A 24,527-nucleotide genomic window follows, 5' to 3' on the forward strand; every position below is an offset into this window, starting at 1 on the left:
TTTTATGAGTTGTATTGATAGCATAGGTGCAATTAAGTATCAACCTATTTTAACCGTGATCAAACTACACTTTTATGAATTTTTTGATATGATGTATTTCAGGCAGAATACATTAGAAATTAGTTTAGTGATAAAGATGAAAATGTATTTACTTTACTTCGTGGGGAAAGTGTAGCGACTTTAATGTTTGCTTGAATTGAATTCCATTGAAAATAAAAAGCCAACGTGCAAAAGTTTATTAGAGGCTTAAAAAAAAAATTATTCCAAAAATGCAATTTAAATTAAAAAAATGTTTTCTTTTTTTTTTTGTCAATGCACAGGTCCGATTTAAATGAAGGCACCGTTTATTTTTGTCATATCATGTAGGCTACTTATTGTTTCTGAACTGCTCTAGGTGATTAACATATAAATGGTATACAAAAAAAAAAAAAAAGCATACAAATGGCGGTGGATGACGTTTGACTGCTTTAACATTCGGTAAACAAATCAAGAAAAAGATCTAATAACAAGAAAGTTACGATGGGGGTAGGTGATGTGTTTGTGTGTGTGTGTGTGTGGGAGTACTCTCACGTCATCGCCCGTGGGCGTGGTTTAGCGGCTGGAATAATGCGCCGCTAAGCCGCAGAAGAGCTCCAGTGAGACGCGCATGCAGACAGGGAGAGTGCAGCGAGCCGAGCAGCCCATCTCCCTCGTAGTGATGGAAGCCATTCATATCTTCCTGTACACCTTCCTCGTGTCTCACTACTTGTGGAGCGTCGTCTTCATCTCGTGGCTCTTCGTCAACGGGACGCCCACGGAGCTCACCAACTATGGATTGCCTCATTGAAGTTGGCGAGGACGAGCGCACACACACGCGTCCGAGTCGTTATGGACACTTGTGAAATTCTTGCGCTTCCTCTTCTGCCAGCAGGATTTCCGCAGGATATCTGTTTCACATAACGATACAGAACTGAGATGCACAATGATTTGGTAGTTATGTCGAAAGCGGTTGTTAGTGTAGTGTGCGCGTAACGGCGTTTACCTGCCAGTTTTTACAATTGCATAATACTTTTCGGGAGGCTCTGCAGTCAATCGATTAGGTCCAGTCTTGCCAAGTGAACTTTGCGCATAATAAGTCAGCAATGGCTCTACCAGATAGTGGCAAATCAGCAGAGGAGGTACCCTTCCCGGAGATCATCGAGCTGAACGTCGGCGGTCAGGTGTACATAACCCGCTACTCCACACTCACAAGTGTGCCAGACTCTCTTTTATGGGAGATGTTCAGCCGTAAGTCGGCCAAAGGGCTGGCCAGGGACGCCAAAGGGCGTTTCTTTGTGGACCGGGACGGCTTCCTTTTCCGCTACATCCTGGACTACATGCGGGACCAGCAGCTGGTCCTCCCAGACCACTTCCCCGAACGGGGGCGGCTGCAGCGGGAGGCCGAGTTCTTCAACCTGCCCGAGCTGGTCAAGCAACTGGCGCCTAAAATCAGCAAGCAGAACTCCCTGGGCGACGACGGCTGTCAGAGCGACCCGGAGGACTCCTCGCCCGGGGTGGACGCCGCCCGGAATCTGGGTTCGCTCGGCGTGGCGGCGGCGGCGGCGACGGCCTGCGCCAGCCTCGTGCCCAGCTCCATGGACGGGAAGCGGTCCGGCTTCATCACCATCGGCTACCGAGGTTCGTACACCTTAGGCCGCGACAGCCACACCGATGCCAAGTTCCGCCGGGTGGCCCGGATCATGGTCTGCGGGAAGACCTGCCTGGCCAAAGAGGTCTTCGGGGAGACCCTGAACGAGAGCCGAGACCCGGACCGTCCGCCGGAGCGCTACACGTCCCGCTACTATCTCAAGTTCACCTTCCTGGAGCAGGCCTTCGACAAGTTGGCCGACGCCGGATTCCACATGGTGGCTTGTAACTCCACGGGCACCTGCGCCTTTGCCCACGAGCAGACGGACGACAAGATCTGGACCAGCTACACTGAATATGTGTTCTACCGTGAGTGACGCTTTCAACCCCGCAATCCCCCTCCGCCACCTTGTCTGCAAATGTCCCCTTCCAGCCTCAAGCCTCGTAGATGTACTGTAGATCTTCTTGGGGGGGGCCCCTCGCAATCCCTCCCGTGAACAGTTCCCCACTAGCGACTCTTTCCACCTTCTCCCTGGTCCCCTTCAGCTTGAGCCCCCCCCCCCCCCCCCCATCTCATCTAGCAGAAGACGGACCTCCCATGCACAACCCCTCTTCATATTTCATCCGCCTCGACGAAGCACAACTCTTTCTATGATCTATCTTCAATCACGAGCCTCGGTTTTAGGGGCGTTAAGAAAAAGGGCTTCAAAAGAGTAGCCATCTTGTACTTTCCTAGCTCAACTCCAGCCGTAATTGGACTTCTTAGAAGCCTTGAGGGGGACTTGAGCGCTAAAAGAAGCAACATGTCCCGCGATATTATGTCCTGTTATCATGCGACCGGGATTGTGCCATAGCCGAACTGTCCGTTTGTTGGGTCCTTCCACCGCTGAAAAGTAATGAAAGGCAGAATATAAACAGACCGAGTGGACAGAACAAAAAGGTCGTAGGAGAGAGTGTACATTGATCAAGCCAAAGGGCCTTTTAGTAATTTTATCACCCACGCTAGGCAGGGGGGGGGGGGGGGGGGTGGGCGCCACTTGGACCGCGCTGCTCAATATTTGTAGCTTTGTTAACATTCCGTCGCTCGATAACCACCTCGACTGCGTCACGTCACGTCACGTCGTGGTTTATGTCAGTATTGTTTGAAGTCAGTTGATGTGAATCGCCAAAACAAACGGCGGAATTTACGCTGTGTAGTCGGCCCAAATCTGAGGATTTCTCTCCGCTGTAGCTACGCCGCTGCTTAAGAAATGTCTGCAAATGGTGAACATACCTCAGACTGCGCCAGAACAGCTGAAAACACACAGTTGGGAAAATAGTTTGACGCTGTTAAAATATATAACAAACATTGAGTGTGAGGACTTTTAAACTGGGAGTCTTCAGGGTTTTTGTCTGACATCTGTTGTGAAATGTGTGATGGAACACCCGCGTCGAAATGTTAGATTCAAAGACGATGCTGAAATGAAGTGTTCAACTAAAAGATTTGTCAAATAAAGGATGTTCTTTCTATTTCATCTGTATTTTGGATGCTAAATCTTGTCACACAATCACACTGATGACTTCCAGCTCAAGCAGGAAGACATTTTCTTCAGCTTAGTTTTTGTATTAATATCACTTTGTCAAAAAGTAAACCAACCATGTGGCCATACAATCCATCCATTTTGTACTGCCTGTCCTCATTGGGAACTCAGGTGAGCTGGAGCCTATCCCAGGAGGCGACTTTGGGCCAGAGGCGGGTTACACCCAGGACTGGTCGCCAGCCAATTGCAGAGTGCCAAATGTAGACCATTCACACATTCTAAAAACAGTTAGGTCAAAAAATATCCCAATTTGTGTACAAAAAAAGAAAAAGAGGACGGGCAGATACACTATTTGGGTTGGTTTCATGGGCTGTATTGCACAAAACAATAAAAAAAAACATTGGGTTGTTTTACTGTTGGCTAAATCTGACCCATGTAATGGATCTGTCCAGTTTTGGCCCAAATTGGGTTCTTTTTGACCCAATTTTGTGAATCTGCCCCTTGGGTCAATTCGGCCCAATTTTTGAGGTTATTCATTTCATTCAAAAATGTGTGTGAACGACCTAAAAAGTTGTTTTGTACAAAATAACCCCCAAAGTCTCGTTTTGTGGGTTATTAATTTTACCCAACTTTTGGGGTCATTCATTTCACTCAAAAAGTTGTATGAACTGAATAACCGACAAAACGACCTAAAAATGTGGGTTGTTTTGTACAAAATAACCCTAAAAAGTCTCGTTTTGTGGGTTATTGATTTGACCCAACTTTTTGGGTTGTTAATTTCTCAACAAAAAGTTGTGTGAACTGAATAACCCATAAGACGACCTAAAAAGTTGGGTTGTTTCATACAATACAATCCCCCAAAGTTTTTTTTTTAATGTGGGTTATTGATTTGACCCAACTTTTGGGGTTCAATGAATAACCCAAAATGTTGGGTCAAATTGACCCAAATTTGGTATCAGTCCCTTTTTTTTTTCCCCATAAATGGGTTACTAGTTTTGACCCAACTGTTTTTTAGAGTGTTAGGTGCATGTTTTTGTAATATGAGAGGCAACATGCACGCTTTGAACCCTGAACTGCCGAAATGTAAGCCATTTAGTGAAATATTAAGCAGTACCTTTGGACGCTGTCTTGTTTGTCTCGACTTGTCAACGTCACAAATTTGACAACAAGACGTAAAAGGCAATTTCACACTAAGCAAATCAAGTCCAGTTTCTTTATACTATATAGTGCTTTCCAGAGATAATTATCATAAAAACGCCATACAGGATAATTACAGCAGGCATAAAGTTTTTAATAACACAAAAAGAAATGCATAAAAAGTGTAGGCAGGGTGCAATAAAAACTTCCAACAGATTGTAAAATAATGGGCATCAGAGACATAATAAAGTACAGAGAAGCCGTAGGTCCAAAAAAATAAATAAATTACATAACCTCAATTTTAGTCCGTAGTTGGCCAGATTACTTCCATTCATTTAATTCCTCATTTAGTGCACATGTTGCCTGCTGTCAGTAAAAAAAAAACAGCAGCAGGCAAAACATTGGGTATTATATTCCACCTGAACAACAAGTTGCGCGGCAGTGTATGTAGGTGAGATAAATCCTTTTCGTAAACCTCTGACTCATGTAGCACAAGATTATCGCACACGAGCAGTTCTCCATGCTCAACCTGAGCTCTCCGTCTGAGATGAAAACATTCATCAGAACACAAACAAATGAGAAAGGAGGGATAAAAACAGCTGCAAAATACATATGGCTCCCTTCCTGGAAAACAAAGAGTCCTCTGGGAATGAGACCGTATTATGCCTGCAGTGTCTCCAAAGCCTAAAGCAAACAGGCAGCATTCCTCTGTCACTGTGCTCGGGTCCACACTGCAATGGGGAAAACGTATTAAACACGATGAAACCATTCAATCAAACAATCATACATTGATAAGGCAAATAGTTTAGGATTTTATTTTATTTATTTATTTCTGATTTTGGGGTGGCTTGCAGCCCTGTTTCCCACTAGAAGTAGATCCGCCCCTCCAAAGAGAAGCCGAATCCCATCTCCACATTCAGAACAAAAACAATCAAAGACAATACTTGAGAACAATTGATGTGATATATTTACAAATCAAAGTGGAGGAAACCATTTTTGTTTCTGAAACTGAATCATCAGTGCATTCATTTTGAGTTAATTAAAAGTTCCACTAAGAGCCACTCATTTTTTTAAACGCGTGATTAATGACCGTGTCTTTCTTGGAAAGTCTGTACTGTCCACGTCAAAATTAAGCAGTAATAAATTTAATAATAATGGATATATTTGTGGAGACTGGGGTCAAGTTGTATTTTACAATTTAAAAAATGTGCAGAATTTCACAAGTTACTTCATGTTAAAGATTAGATAGCTTTTAATATAAAAAGAAAAAAAGAGCTGTCTCCAACGTCTTAGAAATGCAATTATGCCATCTAGTGGCAAAAAAATGACCTCAACACAAAATAATATCACACTTTAAAAAAATTTTTTTTTACAGAACAGTACATCTTTTTAGCATTATTTGCTTTAAAGAAAATACAGTTGACCACCGTTCAGCACTCGCAGATCCACATATTCCGTTTTTTTTCCTCCAAATTATTTTAAATATTTTTTATTTATTTTTTTACCAATTTTGACCCAATTTTCAAAACAAAAAAAACATTGAATGTTTATCAGCATTTTTGAAGAATTTTTTTGAATGTATTTTTTTTTCTTTAATTGTTTTTCATGGTGTCAATTATACACAGATTCATTATTTGCTGGCCGGCGGGAGTCCACTGTATAGACAAAGTTGAGGTTAGCATGTTCCAGTTTCTCATGTGGCCCCTTTTCAAAATTAATTGCCCACCCCTGCTCGAAATTGTCTATAGTTGTGAATGTGCGAATGGTTGTCTATTTTTCTTTAATTTAGTTGTCTGTGTAATATGCACAGTAAAGAAAATGCTTGTCTGCCATACCTTCTACAGCGCTGAACTAATTTGTAGGATTTCCTACTAAATTCATGCGAGGCTACTTTGAGAAAGTCATTAGCACAAAGCTGCTGAGTCATCATGCGTGAGGTGTGAAATTTTAGGCCCTAGTGTTTTAGCCATCTTGAGTCGTCGCGGGACTCGACATTCAACAGCATACGAGCGAGCGGCGTCGACGCCCGGCAACATTTCGACCCCTACCCACCGCGCAGTTTTATTGACCGCTGATTGCACAACAGCTACATTTGCATGTTCCATTAAAACGGCATCCCGGGGAAGCGTTGCACTTCATGATTCAGCTGTAAAACTGCAAGGCAAAAAAAATAAAAAAAGTGGAGCGCACCAGTCTGTTCTCGCTACCTCCCGGCGGCGATTAGCCCCGCGTCATGTTCCCCCTGCTGTCATTGTCATCCACATGGCAGCGCGCCTTTCGTATGATCGACTTGTCTCTCAGCCAGCTGGGTCAGCGCTTTCCCTATTTGGGTAGCAGAGGAGAAAGCAGGAAGGGATGTACATCAAAAGGGAAAAGGGGGCTGGAAAGTGGGCCGGGGGAGAAGAGGAGGAGGTGGAAAGAGATAAAAAAGAAGCGAGGCGAGGTGGGGATGGGGATGGGGTTGGGGGAGCGTTTTGCAAAGAATTTGGTGCTTCCGTCTCTGCTCTCCCTAAGCTATGCCTGCATGAACAAGCACTACTGTATGTTCTTCGGAGAGAGGAAGTGGGCTCAAACTGACCGGCCTGTGATTGTGTTACACCAAACAGACATAGATCCATGAGATTACCCTGCATGTTATGCGAGTCATATTGATTTACAATGCGATTATGCCACCAGAAAATGAGAAACTTTATATTTTTAGGACAAGATATACAGTAAACCCCCCTCCGTTGCGGGGGTTATGTTCGGCAATAAAGTTGGTCGATCCCGATATTAAAAGCAGTTTATTACTGCAGTTCAATTTTTATTAGAAATGTTTTGGCATCTGTGGCGGTTATCGCGTCCATAAAATCCGTTACACCAGCAAATGTTTTTCAAAAGCTCTGTCAAAAAACATTACTTTTCACTCGCTTCAGCTGAACACAGCATTGTGAACTACATGGACCATGATACTTCGCGCCGCTGAGCCAATAGGAGCCAACAATATTGTGCTCCCCCCCCCCCCCCCCACACACAACTTTAGTAAGGTTTCCATCCAAATGTTTTGAATTTTTTAAGCGAATTTACTGGAAATGCGCAAAACGGACGTGCGACTTATACCTGTTTCCATCTGTTCTTCTTTTGCGAAGCTTGAGAGGGGACTCCGCTGCTGTAGGTGGCGGTATACATTATAATAGAGACGTGATCCACCAGTAATTTATAAGAAGAAGAAGACCAGGAAGCGACTGTGCCGTGTGTTGAGTTTTCTTTTGTACTTCTTGATAAACAGTAGCGTTTCTTTGCAGATTTCCATCTCAAATGGCATTAATATTCGCTTCTTTAATTCATTCCAAAGAGATTTCTGTTTCGTCGTCCCCCCAAACATACCTTACTTTATCATCCGACATTGCTATGGGACTACAAACGTACGCGTGACGTATATCCGGTCAAAACGTGCGACTTGTATCCGGTCGTGCCAGCGGTTATTCCATCGCCAAATGTCGCATTTTCCTTTTTCTGATACGCTTCAAAATCCAACCCATCTAAACGTAAAAACTTATTTGCGAATTTTGGGCTCTTTTTCGAATTTCCAGCGTTTCAGTCAGTTTTATTTTCGCATTTCTTGAAAATTCAAAAAAAAATTGGTGGATGGAAACCCAACTGTTGTCACTCTTTATACAACGCCAACCTTCCCACAATATTGTGATATTTATTGTATCGTGACGTTTGAATATCATTATGTGGTTTTTTTTGACAAATGGTGGCAGAAAGCAGGAGGTTGCCTCTGACATTCTGGACTTTTAAAGCCCGTTTGAGAGTGTTTGCGAAAGTAGCACACGTTGAGTTTTTTGTTAGAGTTTGTTTTGGGTCGCAAACGTTCACAGTTTTTATGTTTTTTCTCGTCATAAGGAAATTTTGAAAGCTTGTAATTCACTGATGTTGATTTCTCATCAGGGTTCGTTGAAGGTCGTAAACGTTCACCAAAGGTTCACCAGACTTTGGGCTACACTTTTAATGTTTTTTTTTCTCATTTTGAACATGGTCCATGCGACAAGAAAAACTGTCAGCGACCATTAAATCTGTTGACGAATGTCTGAAAAATGTTTGGAACCTTGAGCAAACCGTGGTGACAAATCAACATTCGCAAGCTAATTTTAGCAAAAGCTTAAAGCCCGTAACTCACTGAGCAGCCAACAGTTTTCATGTTTTTTCTCAGCAACAAGATAAACGGGTTTGCGACCATTAAAACTGTTGCGAACATCTTTACGATGGTTTGCGCCCTTGAACACACCCTGACAACAACAAAAATGCTATGTGCGCAGATCCTTGTGAGCTTCTACCGCTCAGTAAGATACGACACTAAAAGCCCACATCCTTGCTACAACGACATTTTGAGAATTGTGAAGAATAATTGAAACCTTGACCTGATCACATGAAATTGACATTCGCTAACTTCGCCCCCTCAGTGGGATACGGGCTTTAGCGATGCTTAGCGACAATTAGCAACATTCGAATATTTGGGAAAGAGTTTGCGAAAGACAGATGGCAGCTATTTGGGACAGTATTGCAAAGATTAGCAACTATTTGCCACTGTTTGGGAACATTTGGGACCTTTTGCCAAGTCCTGGATTAGCAGACATAAACTTATCATTTCCAGGTTCCAGGTTTTGTGAATAAGTATATATCAGTTTTTGTGTTGTTTTTGGAACGATTCAAAGTGGCTGCACCCTCATGTGTTGTCAGCACGCTGCTACATTCAAGTGCTCAGCTGTAACATCTGCGTCTCTTTGCTTATTCATGGCCCCTCAAATTGTTCAGCTGTAACTTTATGACCAGTATCCCATCACTTTCTGTTTTGGCATTTGGAGAACAGGTTAGCCTCCTTTTTTTTGGGGGGGGGGGGGGGGGCAGATTCTATGTTTGCTCTGCTCGGGGTGCACACGAGGGCAATGCGCTCCCCAGTTTGCCATTATGCTGAGCAGGCAGCTGGCACCAATGAAGCCAACACAAACTCAGACACACACAAACACGGACGCAGAGGGAGGGAAGACGTGCAGTAAGCCTCCCGCATGAAGCCAACGATTAGGAGCTGTGATTGTCTTGCTTCTTTTCACTCCTCATTGTAATCTTTCGTAACGCGTTTACACGCAAACGCGCCATTTGCCTCCGCCTTTCCCTCTTGACAGTAATAATCAAGAGATTGTGGTAATAAGAAAAGCATCTTTGCTACTTATTAACTGGGAGGAGAGATAACAAATAATGTGGGAAATGGGAGCGAGAGCGCCCCGGGCGTACATTAGCGCTATTATTTTCTCCATCAACATGTGACGCACAAAGTCTTCTCGCTTTTGTTGCGTTGGTAAGGTCAGAACCTTTGAGTGTGCATGTCAGCCTTGACGACAACACCCACGCTTGCATGTAAGCTCACATGCATCCGGGTGCGGCGACGCTGGCTCCGAGCATCCTTATCTCATTGTGCGCTGGACTATTTTTAGTGAGTCAGGCATTGGGCCAGATGTGTACCTACCACACTGCTATGTCCTCCAGCGTGGGTACACCTCCTTCTCTTAGCATACGGTCTATACATCTGCTAGAGAACATATTGGCCCGCATACAAGGAGGAAGTCAACATGCAACGAAAGTTGCAAGCAGCGATTAATGGCCATTCACACATACAGTCCTGTTGGGTGCGGGAATTGTACGAATCTCGACGGCCTTATTGCATGGAAGATGTTTGGTTCTTGGATTTGACAGTTTTGTTGGGATGGATGGAAAAAATCCACACAAAATGTTTTAACTCATTAATCGCATGTTTTTCTATCATTAATCACGATTAATCGCAATTAATCACGTTTTTGTAACAGACATTTTTTTGACTAAAATATTGGAATTAGTGTAAAATAATCAAATAGAAACTATATTTAAATCAAAGACTGTGCTAATAGCGTACTTTGATCCTTGAATAAAATACTTCTGTGAAATTCAACTGTTAAACAAAACTCCAGTCGAAAATGAGTCCAAGTGGTTCTTGTTAAAACAGGCATTTATTGTGGTTAAGCATGCCGTGAGAACTGTACAAAATACAGAAAACACCATATTAACTCATTTGCTCGCAAAACCGTATGAATATGTTTTGAAATGTTTTAAGTATCCCAAAGACATATTTGTACGTTTTTAAAATGTTTTTTTTTAAATGCTAGAGCATACAGAAGACTTTGATGCAGCCGCTCAACTGCACAGAACGGGTGAAGCAATGGTAGTTATTACAAAAACGGCCAGCAGGTGGTAGCAGAGTATACGAGATCAACCAGGGCCATGTTGAAAGCAAGCAGATTTGTGAATAATAATGAAACTTAGCTATATTCGAATGCTAATTGCTGCAAAACGGAAACAGATAGAAATATACTTTTATCCTGATGAAAGATGAGACTTTAATCTTTCATATTTTTATAGCAATAGAACACAATATTCTGTGGGCCTTGAAAAATCAGTCAAAAGCCAGTAAAACAGCCGGGAGCGAAGGGGGTTGCTTCAGTGAAAATAGCTGGGAGTGAATGAGTTAAAGAGCTAAATAACACAAAATAATTCTCTTAGAGAACAGAAAGATATAAACAATCAAAAAATATGTTCCATTTGCCCTGTAGGCCTGTTAAAATCCACGACATAAGCCTGCTAATGATGATTGCATGCTAACCGCCCAGTGCTAGCGTGCTATCCCCATTTTTTTTCCCAAAAATTGTTTGGGTTAAAAAAAAAAAATCTGAATCTTTTTTTTTTCTAGACATTTATAATGGCTGTTAATATGCTGATTTTTGTTATCATTGAGCCGGCCTTGTCCCTATTACCCACAAATAGCGGGGTCCACTGTACATATGTATATATGTGAAAATATTCATGATGTAAAATCGGCAAATACAAATATATATACATGCAGAACTGTAAAGCAAGTGTGCTATCCATTCGGTGAAAAGTACTATAAAAGTAAAACACAGTGGACTAGTGGTTAGTACGTCTGCCTCACAGTCAAGACGTTTAAATCTGGGTTCCGCTTTTCATGTATGGAGTTTTCATGTGTTTGTGTGGGTTTTCTCCGGGGACTTCTTCCTCCCACATTCCAAAAATGTTTATGTTGGGTTTACTGAAGACTAAATTGTCCATATTTCCGCATGTGAATGGTTGTGAATTTAAATGTGCCCTGCGATTGGCTGGTGACCGGTCTTGAGTGCACTCCGGCTGTTGCCCAAAGTCATCTCACCGTCGACCCCATTGAGGACAAGCAGTACAGAGAATCGATGGATGTGATAAAATGTCTCGAACCTTTAGAAATTATCTTAAATAGCCCTTAAAATTGCAGCTTTATTATAATGATAAAGAAAAGGTACAAACGAGGTTTGTAGCAGATTTGATATTTACGATATTTATTATACACTCCCCCGGCATCTCCGCCGTATTGCGTCTTTTCCCCTCAAGAACCATAAACGTGTGATTAAGTGAAATTTATGACTGCGCCGAGCATAGCATTAGGCAAAGTGAATGGTTTAGTCAGGCCGGTGGCATATTTTGTGATAAAGAGGCAATTAGAGACATATAAGGTCGTAGACAATGTCAAGAAGAACAAGAGCAGCAACAGGGAAGGTGAAAGGAAGAGAAAAACAATGTGAAAATGTTTTGTGAATACATTTTGTCTTCAGTTATTCATATTAATACGTAATGGATTTCATTATTTAAAATAATTATTCCATTTAAAAAAACTTCTGTACTCTAGGTTTGACAGCACACAGGACAGTCGAAAAGTAAATGTTACAAAACTGCAATTATCATTTACCAAAATGTATGTGGACCTTAACCCGTTTAAAAAAAAAACTTAGTTAACGTCTTTGACGGCACTCATTTGGATTTTACTAAACGTTATTTAACGTTTTTGGCGGTCAAAGAGTTAAGAACTATCACCTCAATAGTTTAGATTTCATGGACAAAGCATTTTCCACGTTGACTGACTGACTGATTGGAAATATTGTGACGATCGTTCTAATATTTTCTGAAGTGAGCATAAGTAAACATGTCAACCATAAATTGATCGCTGTTTTCAGACACTACGCAACGTTTAGCTTTTCTACATTACGTGTTTACTGTCCATGGTACAATCAGAGTACGGCAAGTGAGGAGGGACATATTACATTGTGGTCAGGAACTAAAGAGCCATTTGAACCTTTGGAAAATAAATTTAAAATCAATTTTCTTATTCTAGAGCAAGATGTTCCGTTTATGTCAGCGCGTCTGCCATGTTGGATGTGGCGTATAAGCCATAAAATCAACAAATTATACATGTTATCAATTTCTACACATCACTTGTGATTATTTCCCTATCACCTGATTTTATTTCCGGTAGCACTTTCCGTTTTCCTCCACGCTGACGTTGAACTATGCGCAGATTTGCGAACGATGCACCAAAGCAGTCAAAGGTATACAAAGGTGTACGCGGCAAGTTGTAAATGTGTCAGTGTTGGCTGTTGCTAGGCTGGGATTCACCTCTCAGCCATCTGGAGACTAATCTGCCTGTCTAATTATCAGTAATCTCAAGGTTCAGCTTTGTCCTTAGCGCCGCTGTCATGTTGGTTGTCTCCCCTCGCCTTCAACTCGGCATGAGTTGGACAGAAGCCCTTGGATCCACATGAAACATGTCAATCAGCTTCCGTTGGTCCAAATATGGAGTCGTCTTTTCAGTTTTGGTACAGCAACGAAGAGCTTCATTAGCTTTATAAATGACGGGCGTCCAGGTTGGTTTCAACTCGGCGCTCCGCCTTAGCGCTTCCTATTTGGCAGCGTTCCCGCCTCACCTGCTGTTTGTCACTCATTACCTCCGACATTATGTAGATTGACAGCTTCGTAATTGCTCCGAGACTCACAAGTACACTCCAGTGGGGTTTTTGAAGCCGGGGGACTTGAGCATGTAAATTCAGCCGCAAAAAGAGTGTAGCGTCAAAATGTCTAATTACACGCCCACGTCTTTTTTTTTTTTTTGTTGCTCTGATGGTAATCAAAGTGAAAAGCTTGTCAGTGTGAAGTCTGGAGGTGGCGAGGCCAAGCACGTGGATCATTTCACAAAGTAGATGTTGAGATATGCGAGCTACGAGATGAATAATTACGTGTAAAACAAATTTTAACGGCGGGCAAAATGTTGTGGAAGGCACCATACGTAAGACCTCAAGATACGGATGAAAGGCCCCCGTATCGCTTGTAGACACGTAACAATCCACTTAAGCTCTGCCTCTTTCACACCGCAGTGACGTTTCCATGGAGATGGTGTGATCTTTGTGTTTGCCATCCTCCCTGTCGTCAGGTCACAAGACTTATCACTGGCTACATGTTGTGTTTTCTGTAGCAAGTCCTGGTTTGCTAACCTAGCTCATTAAATGTTGTTTGAAAGATTAGGGACGCACGCTGTGTTTTTCTGCCGTGGCGCTCTCGTGTAGCAAATTCTTGAAACAAGAAAAAAAAGATGGGTTATTTTTATTAGGGGCGTGTATCTCTCCACAAAAGATGATTCGGTATGGTTTTCCATGGTGGGATGCGGAATGATTCAAGGACCGATTCGGTTTGACTCGGTGGTATTTCGATTTGATATTGTACGGCTCATTTCGAGAGGGTATGGTGTTGATGATTTTGTTATTTTTACATACACATGAAATAACTTGTCAGTACTGTAAATTTGCAATTTCCTCCTAAGATATATCTCTCCAGTAAAAGAGGATTTGATGTGTGTGTGTTTTATTTTTAGAGTGTGGGGGCAATATTCCGAGAAAAAAACTCACAAATTTGCCACTTCATAAAGTCGCAGATTTGCGAGAAAAAAACTCAGAAACTTACAAGAAATACACGTAGCGTACTAGTTGAATGTTTGTGCTAATACTTTTCGGTCGGGTTTTAAGGAGATAGTAATTGCTTTAACCAAATCATGTTAAGCATTCGAACTTTGAAGCGTTGGGCGCTGCCAGCGACAAAGACGCCTCGCTTTGCGAAGGTCCACATCCTGAGGATCAAGCATTTTAAGTTAATTTGTTAAAATAATTATTGACATGTTTACAGAATTATTATTTACACATTGGTACATTTTGGTATGTTTTTTTGTACAAGTTGATGTGTCTGCTTCTCCGTCATTCACTTTCATTTACCTAAAGTATGCTAGCTTCTGATTGGTTAGTGTTTAGGGGATCAGGAAGTGTTGTCGCTCTAGCTGCCGTGTATGACGAGTAAAGTTTAAATTAAGAATGAATCCGTCTCCATCCTGCCTTTTTCATTTTATAAGTAGTTTTGAATCCTCACATATTAGACTAAGTACGTTTTTTTTCTTCTCGCATATCTGCCACTTAATAAAGTGGCAAATTTGCCACTTTATAAAGTCGCAAATTTACGAGTTTTTTCCTCCGAATATTGTATAATAATATATTCATACGTGGCCCTAATAGGTCGTCGTAGTGTTTTGACAAATTCCAAAGTGGAACGATTCGGTTCCATTCGATACGCTCGCTTCGTTGAAATCAAAAATTGTTCCCGGTTCAAACCGTTTTTTGTTACACCCCTAGTTATTTTCCTACCTTACCCCTAGCTGTGGATTTTGAGCAGATTGGGCAACTTTCACCCAACGTTTGGACAAACATTTTGGCCCAGCTGGTTGGGTTCACCATTTTGGGCTCTTGAAGTAAATTGAATGTAACATTCATAGAAAAAGTTAGTGCTGTATTTGGATACTGTACAGGGATTGGAGTTCAAACCCTGGTCAGGCAAAACGTTAAAATATGTTGCTAATAAAATGAGCATAATTTTTCGCCGATGGTAACTCATCCGTATGGGTAGTTTTCCCCCTTTGTTGGATCAAAAACTTGACCCAACGTGCTAGGTCAAATCCTCAACCCACTCAATAACCCAGCATTGGCTCTGTCCCTTTTGGACCCGGTTGGATGAGCTATTTCACCCAATTTGGGAATCTTTAGACTCAGCACTTTTAAGAATGTCATTAATGACAAATATATCCTTGTTCAGCTGTCTATGGCAGTATATAGTGACATTCAGCACAATTGAATGTTCTTCTATTAGATAGCAGAAGATAATACAATAAAAATAAAATTGGTGCCTTTGGTACAATAAAGTTTGGGAACCATTTGGTTTAAGGCAGCATTCGAAGAGACACGGTGGTTGCTTGTCTAAGATGTGACGTTCAGATTCCTGTGGGAATTTTGACACTCACTTACGTTAAAAGTAAAACCATTATCTTGTTCCAAAGACAAACAAAAAAACAAATGAGTTTCTCCTAATAGTCTGACTTTATTATCAAATCCCATTATGGCTTTGTTCTTCTAATGTCTCATTTCAACATGTGTTTCTTTTCATTGTGGTCCCAACACTCCCCGTTTGTATTCTCTCTCCGCATTTAAGGAAAACTGCCCCAATACTGCCAACATTTTACTTGCAAGCCTACCGCTCCTCTGAGAAATGTCATTGTTTGACTGACATTTGGCGGCTCGATGCATGAAAGAAGATACAATGTGGATTGTGGACCTCCACTGAGCATTGTGTAGTGCAAGTACCCTTCAAACGTTGCCACCATTCAACACACTGCTCATCCTTTTCAGCCAGCACATACCGGGCCGCTGGTGCACCTTTTTTTGTAATTAGTGCTCTGCTCCTTTATCTTCATAATAGGAGAAAGTGCGTGCGTGTGTGCTTCACATTTAAATGACTGGTCATTTGTGTACAATGTGGTCATGTGAATTTCAACCTTGCAAAGCAAGTGCCGCGTCGTTATTAGTCATTTAAAACTCTATGCTGTTTGCGAACATGCGGTTTAATTAGTTAGACTGTCTGGATGGTGTCGATTACATTACTGGTAACTGGCAAAAAAAGAAGGGAAAAAAAGAGCTTTTTGACATTTACTTGACATCATACTTCATGGGATTGTATAGTCACAGAACCAATGAAATAACGAATGAAACGTGGTTCAAACATGATGCAATTGAAAACACAGTTGAAGAAGAAAAAAAAAACACAGTTGAGATTAAGGGTGTTAGAAAAAATCGATTCACCAATAATTCTCGAATCGATTCAATATTAGGCCGAATCGATTTTTAAACATCAAATTTTTATGGGAATATTCAACAAAACGTCTTACTTAATGTTAGGATTCACACATTAAGCATAGAAGAATGTTATATTAATGGAACATTAAGCCTTAATATTTTATTTCAGTGCTGTTCAAACATGAAACCGACTGCAACCTGAAATTTCAGATAAATAAATATTACAGTGAACATGTACAAGTTTACTGATTAGTATTTTCAAAATAAGAGTTAAAAAAAAAATCGCAATCATCAATTTAAAGATTCGTATCGGGATTAATCGAATCGAATCGCGACCTATAAATCGTGATACGAATCGAACCGCCAGGTACTAGGCAATTCACACCCCTAGTTGAGATAATCTGTTTTCAAATATTGACAAAAAAAAAATTTCGGCTGAGCAAATTATTAATAAATACTGCAAAGTAAAGTATTTTGCCGTGAAAGACTGAATATCACCGCGACCCGACCCCAAATAAGCGGTAGATGATGGATGGATAATTCTTATAGAGAACATGAAGATATAAACAATCCAAAAATAACTTCCATTTGCCATATAGGCCTGGTAACATCCACTAAATAAGCCTGCTAACACGTTAACGATGATTGCATGCTAATGGACTCGCGCTAGCGTTGTAGCGAGCTAACGATAGTGCACTGCTTCCAAAAGCCATCGTAAATACTAACAGAAAGAGTGCATATGATTGCAAATATGTTACCTCATCGGCCGTAGCTTTTTAACTTCTTCCAACAGCCACAACGGCAGCTCTTCAGGCTGGCTTTCGCTAGTCTTAGGAGGAATGACGTAGCAATGTGTCAATCTTTTTTTTTTTTTTAGAGCTCAGTATTGTTCATTCGGTAATTTTACCGATTTGACATGTCATCATCATTGCTCTTTTTTTCTTTTTTTTCAATTAATTTTTATTTTGTATGTGGGTGAGTATGTGCTTGTGTATGCGTGTGTGTGTGCATGCGTGCGTGCGTGTGAGTGTGTATTCATTAGTTCACCTAAAACCTATTAAAAATCCCATACCGTTCACCTAAACCGAATACTTCAGAATCGTGAGGTTGTCAGGAGACCCGAGGAAGGATCAAAGCCAAAATCTTTAGCGTCCCCGTACAACACGCACATAACGAACATTGGTTCCACCATAAAAACGAACCTCAAAACAACAAAGTACTTACAAATGCTTAAAAGAAATCTTTATATTTATGATTTACTCCACCCTAAACATATTTAATTTTAAAGCTGACTCTAATTGCAGCTGCAGCGTTCATTTCTTCTGATTAATCAAAAGATGACAGCCCTATTTGAGTCAAACATCTCGATTCAGTCGGGCTGAACAACCTAACAAACCTTCTGGAGGACGTTCAGTGACATCAAGGTGCTAAATGTCAGCCGCGCCGACACGTTGGAGGTGCTAATAGCAATAATGATGGCAGCGGAGCCGTGTGTCACATTGCACAGATGGGAGAACGCTAGAGTGGATGTGTGAGAAACTACTTTGGCTTTTGCATACATCCCCGGGAGAAGTGGCCTATAGGAGAAAAAAAAAAAAAGGTTGAGTGCTCTCTTTCGCTGTTCTCCTCCACAAGGCTTAGCGATGGAGGAAATCATGGAGCCCATCCCCCAGTGGATTATTCCTCCGACACTGCTAAACCCCCGTACTCCCACGGCCAGGCATCCTCAAACACATGTATTCATTACAGCAGATTTGGAATGCGCTGTGCACACTGAAGCAGCGGGTGGAGAACACGCTCGTGCCAGCTCCGCCTTCCCTTTTCTGTCTGTCTTTATCCGTCCCACTTTTCAAATGCCCTGGACATGCTTAAGAGTACAAAGACACATCAGGCCTCGCATGCTAGCGTGCCCACGCATAATTGCACAAACACATAAGGCGGACTGCACTTTGTCATATGTTGACGTTCGCGGAGAAGCCGAGGCGAGTGTGTGTCATTTCACACTTTGGGTGGAGGCATCTAGTGGCTTGCTATTTCAGATTAGCACTTCAGGGATTTTCATCGACTTCCGCAGCTAGCACGTGTGATTTAATATCATGCGACTGAATGCGCAGTATGCATGCGGCGCTGTCGTTATCATTTAGCATGATGAAGGGGGGTGGGGGGGGGGGGGCACGAGAGATATACAAACACATACCTGCGCAATGTAATGACATTCACCCGCTAGAGTTGTGTCGATAAAGCTTTGAGTGACACTGACAGAGAGGCATTAGTTTTTACAATATGGTTATCATTGCAGTGGAATGGCGCTGCAGTGAATCACACTGAGAGGTGTTGGATATTCTGTCCCTCCCATGTATGATGGGGAAAAAAAATGAAGCCTTAGTTGGAATTGAAAAATTCAAGTAATCGCTCACACAATACCTGAGCTTTGACTCATGTCAGTAACGCATTCTGATTTGTGGAATATCAGTTAAGCAACAAAATGGATGCATTTTTATTAGGGCTGTCAAAATGTGTGAGTTAATTTTGAGTTAATTTAAATGTGTGAGTTAATTTTGAGTTCATTTAAAGTTTCTTTAACGCCGCTGATTTTGTTTTAATGCCCCTTACTTGGCAATGCAGCAAACTCTTAAAAATTAATAATAATAATAATAATGCATATATTTGTGGACACTGGGGTCAGGTTGTATTTTACAATTTAAAAAATGTGCTGAATTTCACAAGTTACTTCATGGTAACGATTATATAGCTCTTAATATGAAAAGAAGCTGTCACCAATGTCTTACAAATGCAATTATGCCATCTAGTGGCAGAAAAATGACCTCAACACAAAATAATATCACACTCATTTATACATTTTTTCACAGTACATTACATATTTTTAATATTAACAATTTTTTAAGAATTATTATGAAATGACTATCAATGACTAAAAGATGTAGCCATATTTTTATTAGTTTAACCTTTTTCCCCCACTTTTGTTAACAAGAGTATGAAATTGATGTTAAAAAAATATTGTACATTTTATTGTACATTTTGAACAGATATAAAATTTGTAGAGTTAACTATTGAAGTCATGCGATTAGCTCATTTGCTGCCAAAAACGTATACATACGTTCTATTTTAAATATAACCATGGTCCCAAAGACGTATTTATACGTTAAAAAAGAAAATACAAAGTTTTTTATGCTAGAGCATACAGAAGGCTTTGATGCAGCCTCTGATCTGAAGAGGTCTCTTAAAGCAACGGTAGTTATTTAAAAAATGGCCAGCAGGTGGCAGCAGAGTATAAGAGATCAACCAGGGCGATGGAGTGTTTTAAACAGATTTGTGAATAATGATGAAACTTAGCTATATTCTAATGCTAATTGCTGCAAAACGAAAACAGATAGAAATATACTTTTTTTACCTGAAGAAAGAAAATACTCTAATCTTTTTATTTATTTATAGCAATAGAACACAACTGTGGACCTTGCAAAACCAGTCAAAATCCAGTAAAGGGGGTTGCTTCAGTGAAAATGGCTGGGAGTGAATGAGTTAATTACGATTAAAAATTAGAATCGCCTGACACCCCCCATCTCAGGGGGTGGCCATTTTGCCCTGTTGACTGAAAATGGCACTACAGTTGCGCAGAAATGAGCTCATGACCAATCACGACTCCGTTTCAGAAAACAAGTGAGCCGTGATTGGTTGTTACCTAACAGTTGCTATAATATGCACCAATCTTCTAAATCCTTGTTGTATTCCCTTTCCAACGATATCTGATTTGTGATGATTGACCCACTAGTTCCTGATATATAAGGGTTCAAAGGAAGGCGGCCACGCCCCTTTTTGAGGAAAATGTCCAAATTCGTCGATCCGTAGCTCGCAGACTCCTGCTCCGATTAAGCTAAAATTTGAGATTTTGTGTTGTGTCATCACTATCAACAAGTACACCGAGTTTGGCATGGAAGGACCTTGGTCTGGGTTATCTTAAGAATATTTTTACCAGCAATCGTTACCGTTTATGTTTAATGTTTCCGAAAATGAAAACCTTACCTGATTACCGGAAATGAAGTGTGACTTGGAAAAAATACACAACATGCAATTATTCACACAAAGATGACAAATCGTGAAAAATGTCTCATTCTGCTCCCGCGAGAGGTTTTCGCACCTCGCCGTGGAATCGTGAACGCACACACAAGCAGCGGTCCTCCATTTCCTTTGTCTTGCTTCAGTTTTCTCTCCCGGTGAGTTATTTTCCCCGCTAGTCTTCCTTTTTCCCCGCTCACTGAGAGACGAAATATCTCTTTTATTTTCCAGCCACATGATGTGCTTCGATTAGGCAAACAAAACAATAACAATTATTATGTCTTTATTATTTGACTTATAACAAGGCAAAACACATTCATTATCTATAATCTTGCTGCACGGACGGATAATTTCAGTTATTATCTCCCCGCGTTGTAATTTCTTATACAATGTTATCTTATTTTCATTGCGGTATTTTAATGAAAAATGTCATAATTGTTACAATTCAATACCAAAATATGTTTAAAATTAACCCCGAAAGCTGATGTATGATATTGTTTGACAATGAAAATGAAGGAAATGTTCTCTCTAATTATTATAACCCTTCTAATTATTATAACGATTATTTTGGCCAATTATTGCCCTTCAAACATCAAAATAATCGGTCAAATGGCCAATATTTGCCTTTTTTTTTTTTACCTTTATGTATTCTAACCATTTATAGCAGTTGTACACGTGTGACACTGGTCTCATTATTTATTACACACAAATCTATAGATTTATATAAATAATGAATATATATATAATAAAATGTGCGCCATTCCCGTTATTCTTGGTGAAAAGAGACCAGGCCAGCCCGTGAATAGTGAAAATCCGCATATAACTGATGACAATTGAAATGCATTGGAGAGAAAAAAATATTTTATGTGTTATATAGTTTTTTATATTATTTTCTTCTGCCGAAAATTGTCATCAGCCAACAAGTACAATGATCCCAAAAACGTAATTATACGTTTTTAATGTGTGTGTTTTTTTTAAATGCTAGAGCATTAGATGTCGCTTCTAAACGTAAGAGAACGCTTGAAGCAATGGTAGTTGTTTCCAAAACGGCCAGCAGGTGGCAGCAGAGTATAAGAGATCAACCAAGGCCATGTTGCAAAAAAGCTCTTTTCCCCAGTGTTTTAAACAGATTTGTGAATAATGCTAATTGCTGCAAAACGGAAACAGATAGAATTATACTTTTTTTAACCTGAAGAAAGAAGAGACTCTAATCTTTTTATAGCAATAGAACAGAATATTCTGTGGGTTTTGCAAAATCAGTCAAAATCCAGTAAAACAGCCGGGAGCGAAGGGGGATGCTTCAGTGAAAATGGCTGTGAGTGAATGCGTCAATTTATTCGGCAACTTTTTGATGAATAATAAGAGTCCCAAAATGAGCATGAAGTGAAACAACTTTGCTTTCTCCTTCTTCAGGTGGTTCATCAGTGATCCCCAAGGCCAACACGACTTCCGATTTCCGCCTTCTCCCTGAAGCGGCCACATCCAAACCTCAGGCTGAATCAGCCTCGGTGGAGCCCAGCAGCAGCAACAACGGCGCCATCAGCAACGGCGGTCGAACCCAAAGCCTCCCAGAAAGTAGCAGCATCCCAACGCCGGACATACCCGAACCACGACCCCTCGACTCCCTACCTCCTCCCCTCACCCCTCCACTGCCTTCTCCTCCATCACTTCCCCCAGGAAGCCCCGAACTCCCCCCTCCGCCCCCCATTGTCCCGACCCAGCCGCTGCCGTCGCCCAAACCGTCGCCTACCCCCAGTCCTCCCTCGACCCCGCCTCCCGCCGAGAGCCCCCAGCGCCCGACCAACCTCCACCTTAAGACGCTGCCCCGGCTTCTCCCGCGAGAGAATGGAGGGCCTCCTGCTGCGGTGAACGAGGATGAGGAGGAGAGAAAGATGCTGGAGGAGGATCTAAAGAAATGCATCGATGACTTCAAAAAGATCCGCATGCCCAAAGTGTTTCCAGACCGCAAGAGGCACTGGCAAAATGACTTGCTCAAGAAGTACAACGCGTAGTGTGCGTCCGTTTCAACATGGCCGTTTTCTTAGTAAAGTCCGCAATATTTTCATGGTGCTTGCATCCACTTTTTTTGTGACCGCTGTTTGGTAAGTTTACGTCCCCTGTTTAATTACAGTAGATCCCCTCAGCAAGGCAGTACACTAGTGGGATTTCCATCCACCCATTTTCATTCAAATTTTCAAGAAATGCACAAATAAAACTGAATGGAAATGCTAGAAATTTTTTTAGAAAAAAAGACCAAACAGAATTTTTTGAGGAATTATTTAAAAAAGCGAATATTAATGAAATTTTAGATGGAAAACAGCAAAGAAACGCTACTTAATCTAATGCGAATGCAACTTTTATAAATGTAAAATACATAAGTTTATAAATACTGTATTATGATTTTTTTTATAGATAAATTGGATAATTCATTGTAACTAAATTAATTACATTAAAACATGTAAATCAATTGACATATTTCCACACATATTTTAAAAAATTTTCATCTGTCCTGACGCACTGGAGTGATCGACAGGAGTGCTGCAGAAACATGATCCAATTTCACTTAACTCATTCACTGCCATTGACGGCTATAGACGTCAAAAATAAATTTGAACTATTTCTATTAGTTTAACATTTGTTTTCCACTTTTGTTAACAAGAGTATGAAAACCTAGAATTTTTTTTTATTGTACATTTAGAACCGATATAAAAATAGTGATTAATCGTGAGTTAACTAGTGAAGTCATGCGATTAATTACGATTAAAATTTGTAATCGCCTTACGACCCTAATTTTTAACAATCTTTTCTCCTTTTTTGTTTTATCGCATCAGGCGATAATTTTTTAAAATTGTAAATAATTGCATGACTTCAATAGTTAAATCACGATTAATCACAAATTTTATATCTGTTCTAAATGTACAATATTTTTTTCTAGGTTTTCATACTCTTGTTAACAAAAGTGGAAAAACATGTTAAACTAATAGAAAAAAAAAATAATTGGGACGTCTATAGCCGTCAATGGCAGTGAATGAGTTAATTTGTCCCAAAAATATTTAATTATATTATTAACTGTTTACGCACCCCATTAAAATGTCACAAGCTAAAGCCATGGTTTCACACATCATTCATCATTATTTCAGTAATTTTACTGGAAAAAAAAAATACTAGCTTCTACCTGTAAAATGACATCTTATCTTGAAATGTTGATTTGTTAACGGGCGGAACAATGATAGCATACATTTTTAATTTGCTACTGTGAGAGCGGGTAGAGTCCAAAAGGAGCTACAGTATAACCAGTTTTGTTATTTAGACATTTACATGCACGCCATGTCATGAATTATTTTGGTGTAACAACCAACTAAGATCTATTTTAAAACTCTGTTTTGTTTTTCAAGCGTGAACGTGGAAAAATGTTGAGTGACTTATACCGGGTTCCTGGAGTCGTCAATGAAACTGATGCATGTTTTTGATATGTCCAAGGAAGATGGCGTACATCAAGAACATGAAAACCGCACACTTTTAAGTCCAGCATCTGCAAAAATACTTTCACAGACTTTCGAAGAAAGAAAACAAGAAGATTGAAGACGTGACCAACCAAATCATCACATTTCCTCCGAGGATGACTCACATTCAACATTTAAGAAATGCGCACGCCTGCAGGATAAAACGATAAAAGAACATTTTTCGAGTGCTGAACTTCCTGTTGATAATCATCCAAAATGTCGAAGCCGTCACTGTCGAGTTCAAAGCTTTTTCCGTCTCCAATGCTTGTGATTAAAAAGGCTGAGCCGTTTTTGTCCATTTTTGTGATTACATTATCTTCCAGCTCGCAATGGGGGAGCGTTCAGCCAGAGAATGCAGTGTACCGCGAAGCAAAATGGGTTCTTAGCGGGGCCGGAGTGGGGAATAATAATGACATAACTGTGTGAACCAATGCATAAACTATTCAGCCGCCTTCAGTGGGGAGTGAGCAGGTGTGTGCGTAGGGCTGCTTTTCCTTTCACCTTGTCACGATAATTTCATTTGCATCTCCCGAGCTAGCCGCATTTTCCAATGCCTATTATTTATAGTTTACATTATATTCCATTAGACACTAGGACAGTGATATCTAACACCTGCAGACTAGTACTGTATCTGC

At 40.7% G+C, this 24,527-nt stretch overlaps 1 protein-coding gene across 1 annotated transcript; it reads left to right on the plus strand.

Annotated features, from left to right (window-relative positions):
- The first annotated feature begins 570 nt into the window (after nucleotides 1-570).
- Nucleotides 571-24,192, plus strand: kctd12b (potassium channel tetramerisation domain containing 12b). The gene is made up of 2 exons (XM_086084769.1): nucleotides 571-1,974; nucleotides 21,803-24,192. Exons 1-2 carry the CDS (start codon nucleotides 1,122-1,124, stop codon nucleotides 22,399-22,401), a joined length of 1,452 nt encoding a protein of 483 aa, XP_085940895.1. The 5' UTR covers nucleotides 571-1,121; the 3' UTR covers nucleotides 22,402-24,192.
- Nucleotides 24,193-24,527: the final 335 nt, after the last annotated feature.

The sequence above is a fragment of the Leptonotus elevatus genome, chromosome 9 (genome assembly GCF_054856555.1).
Source record: "Leptonotus elevatus isolate MCC_2025b chromosome 9, RoL_Lele_1.0, whole genome shotgun sequence".
Lineage (NCBI taxonomy): Eukaryota > Metazoa > Chordata > Actinopteri > Syngnathiformes > Syngnathidae > Leptonotus > Leptonotus elevatus.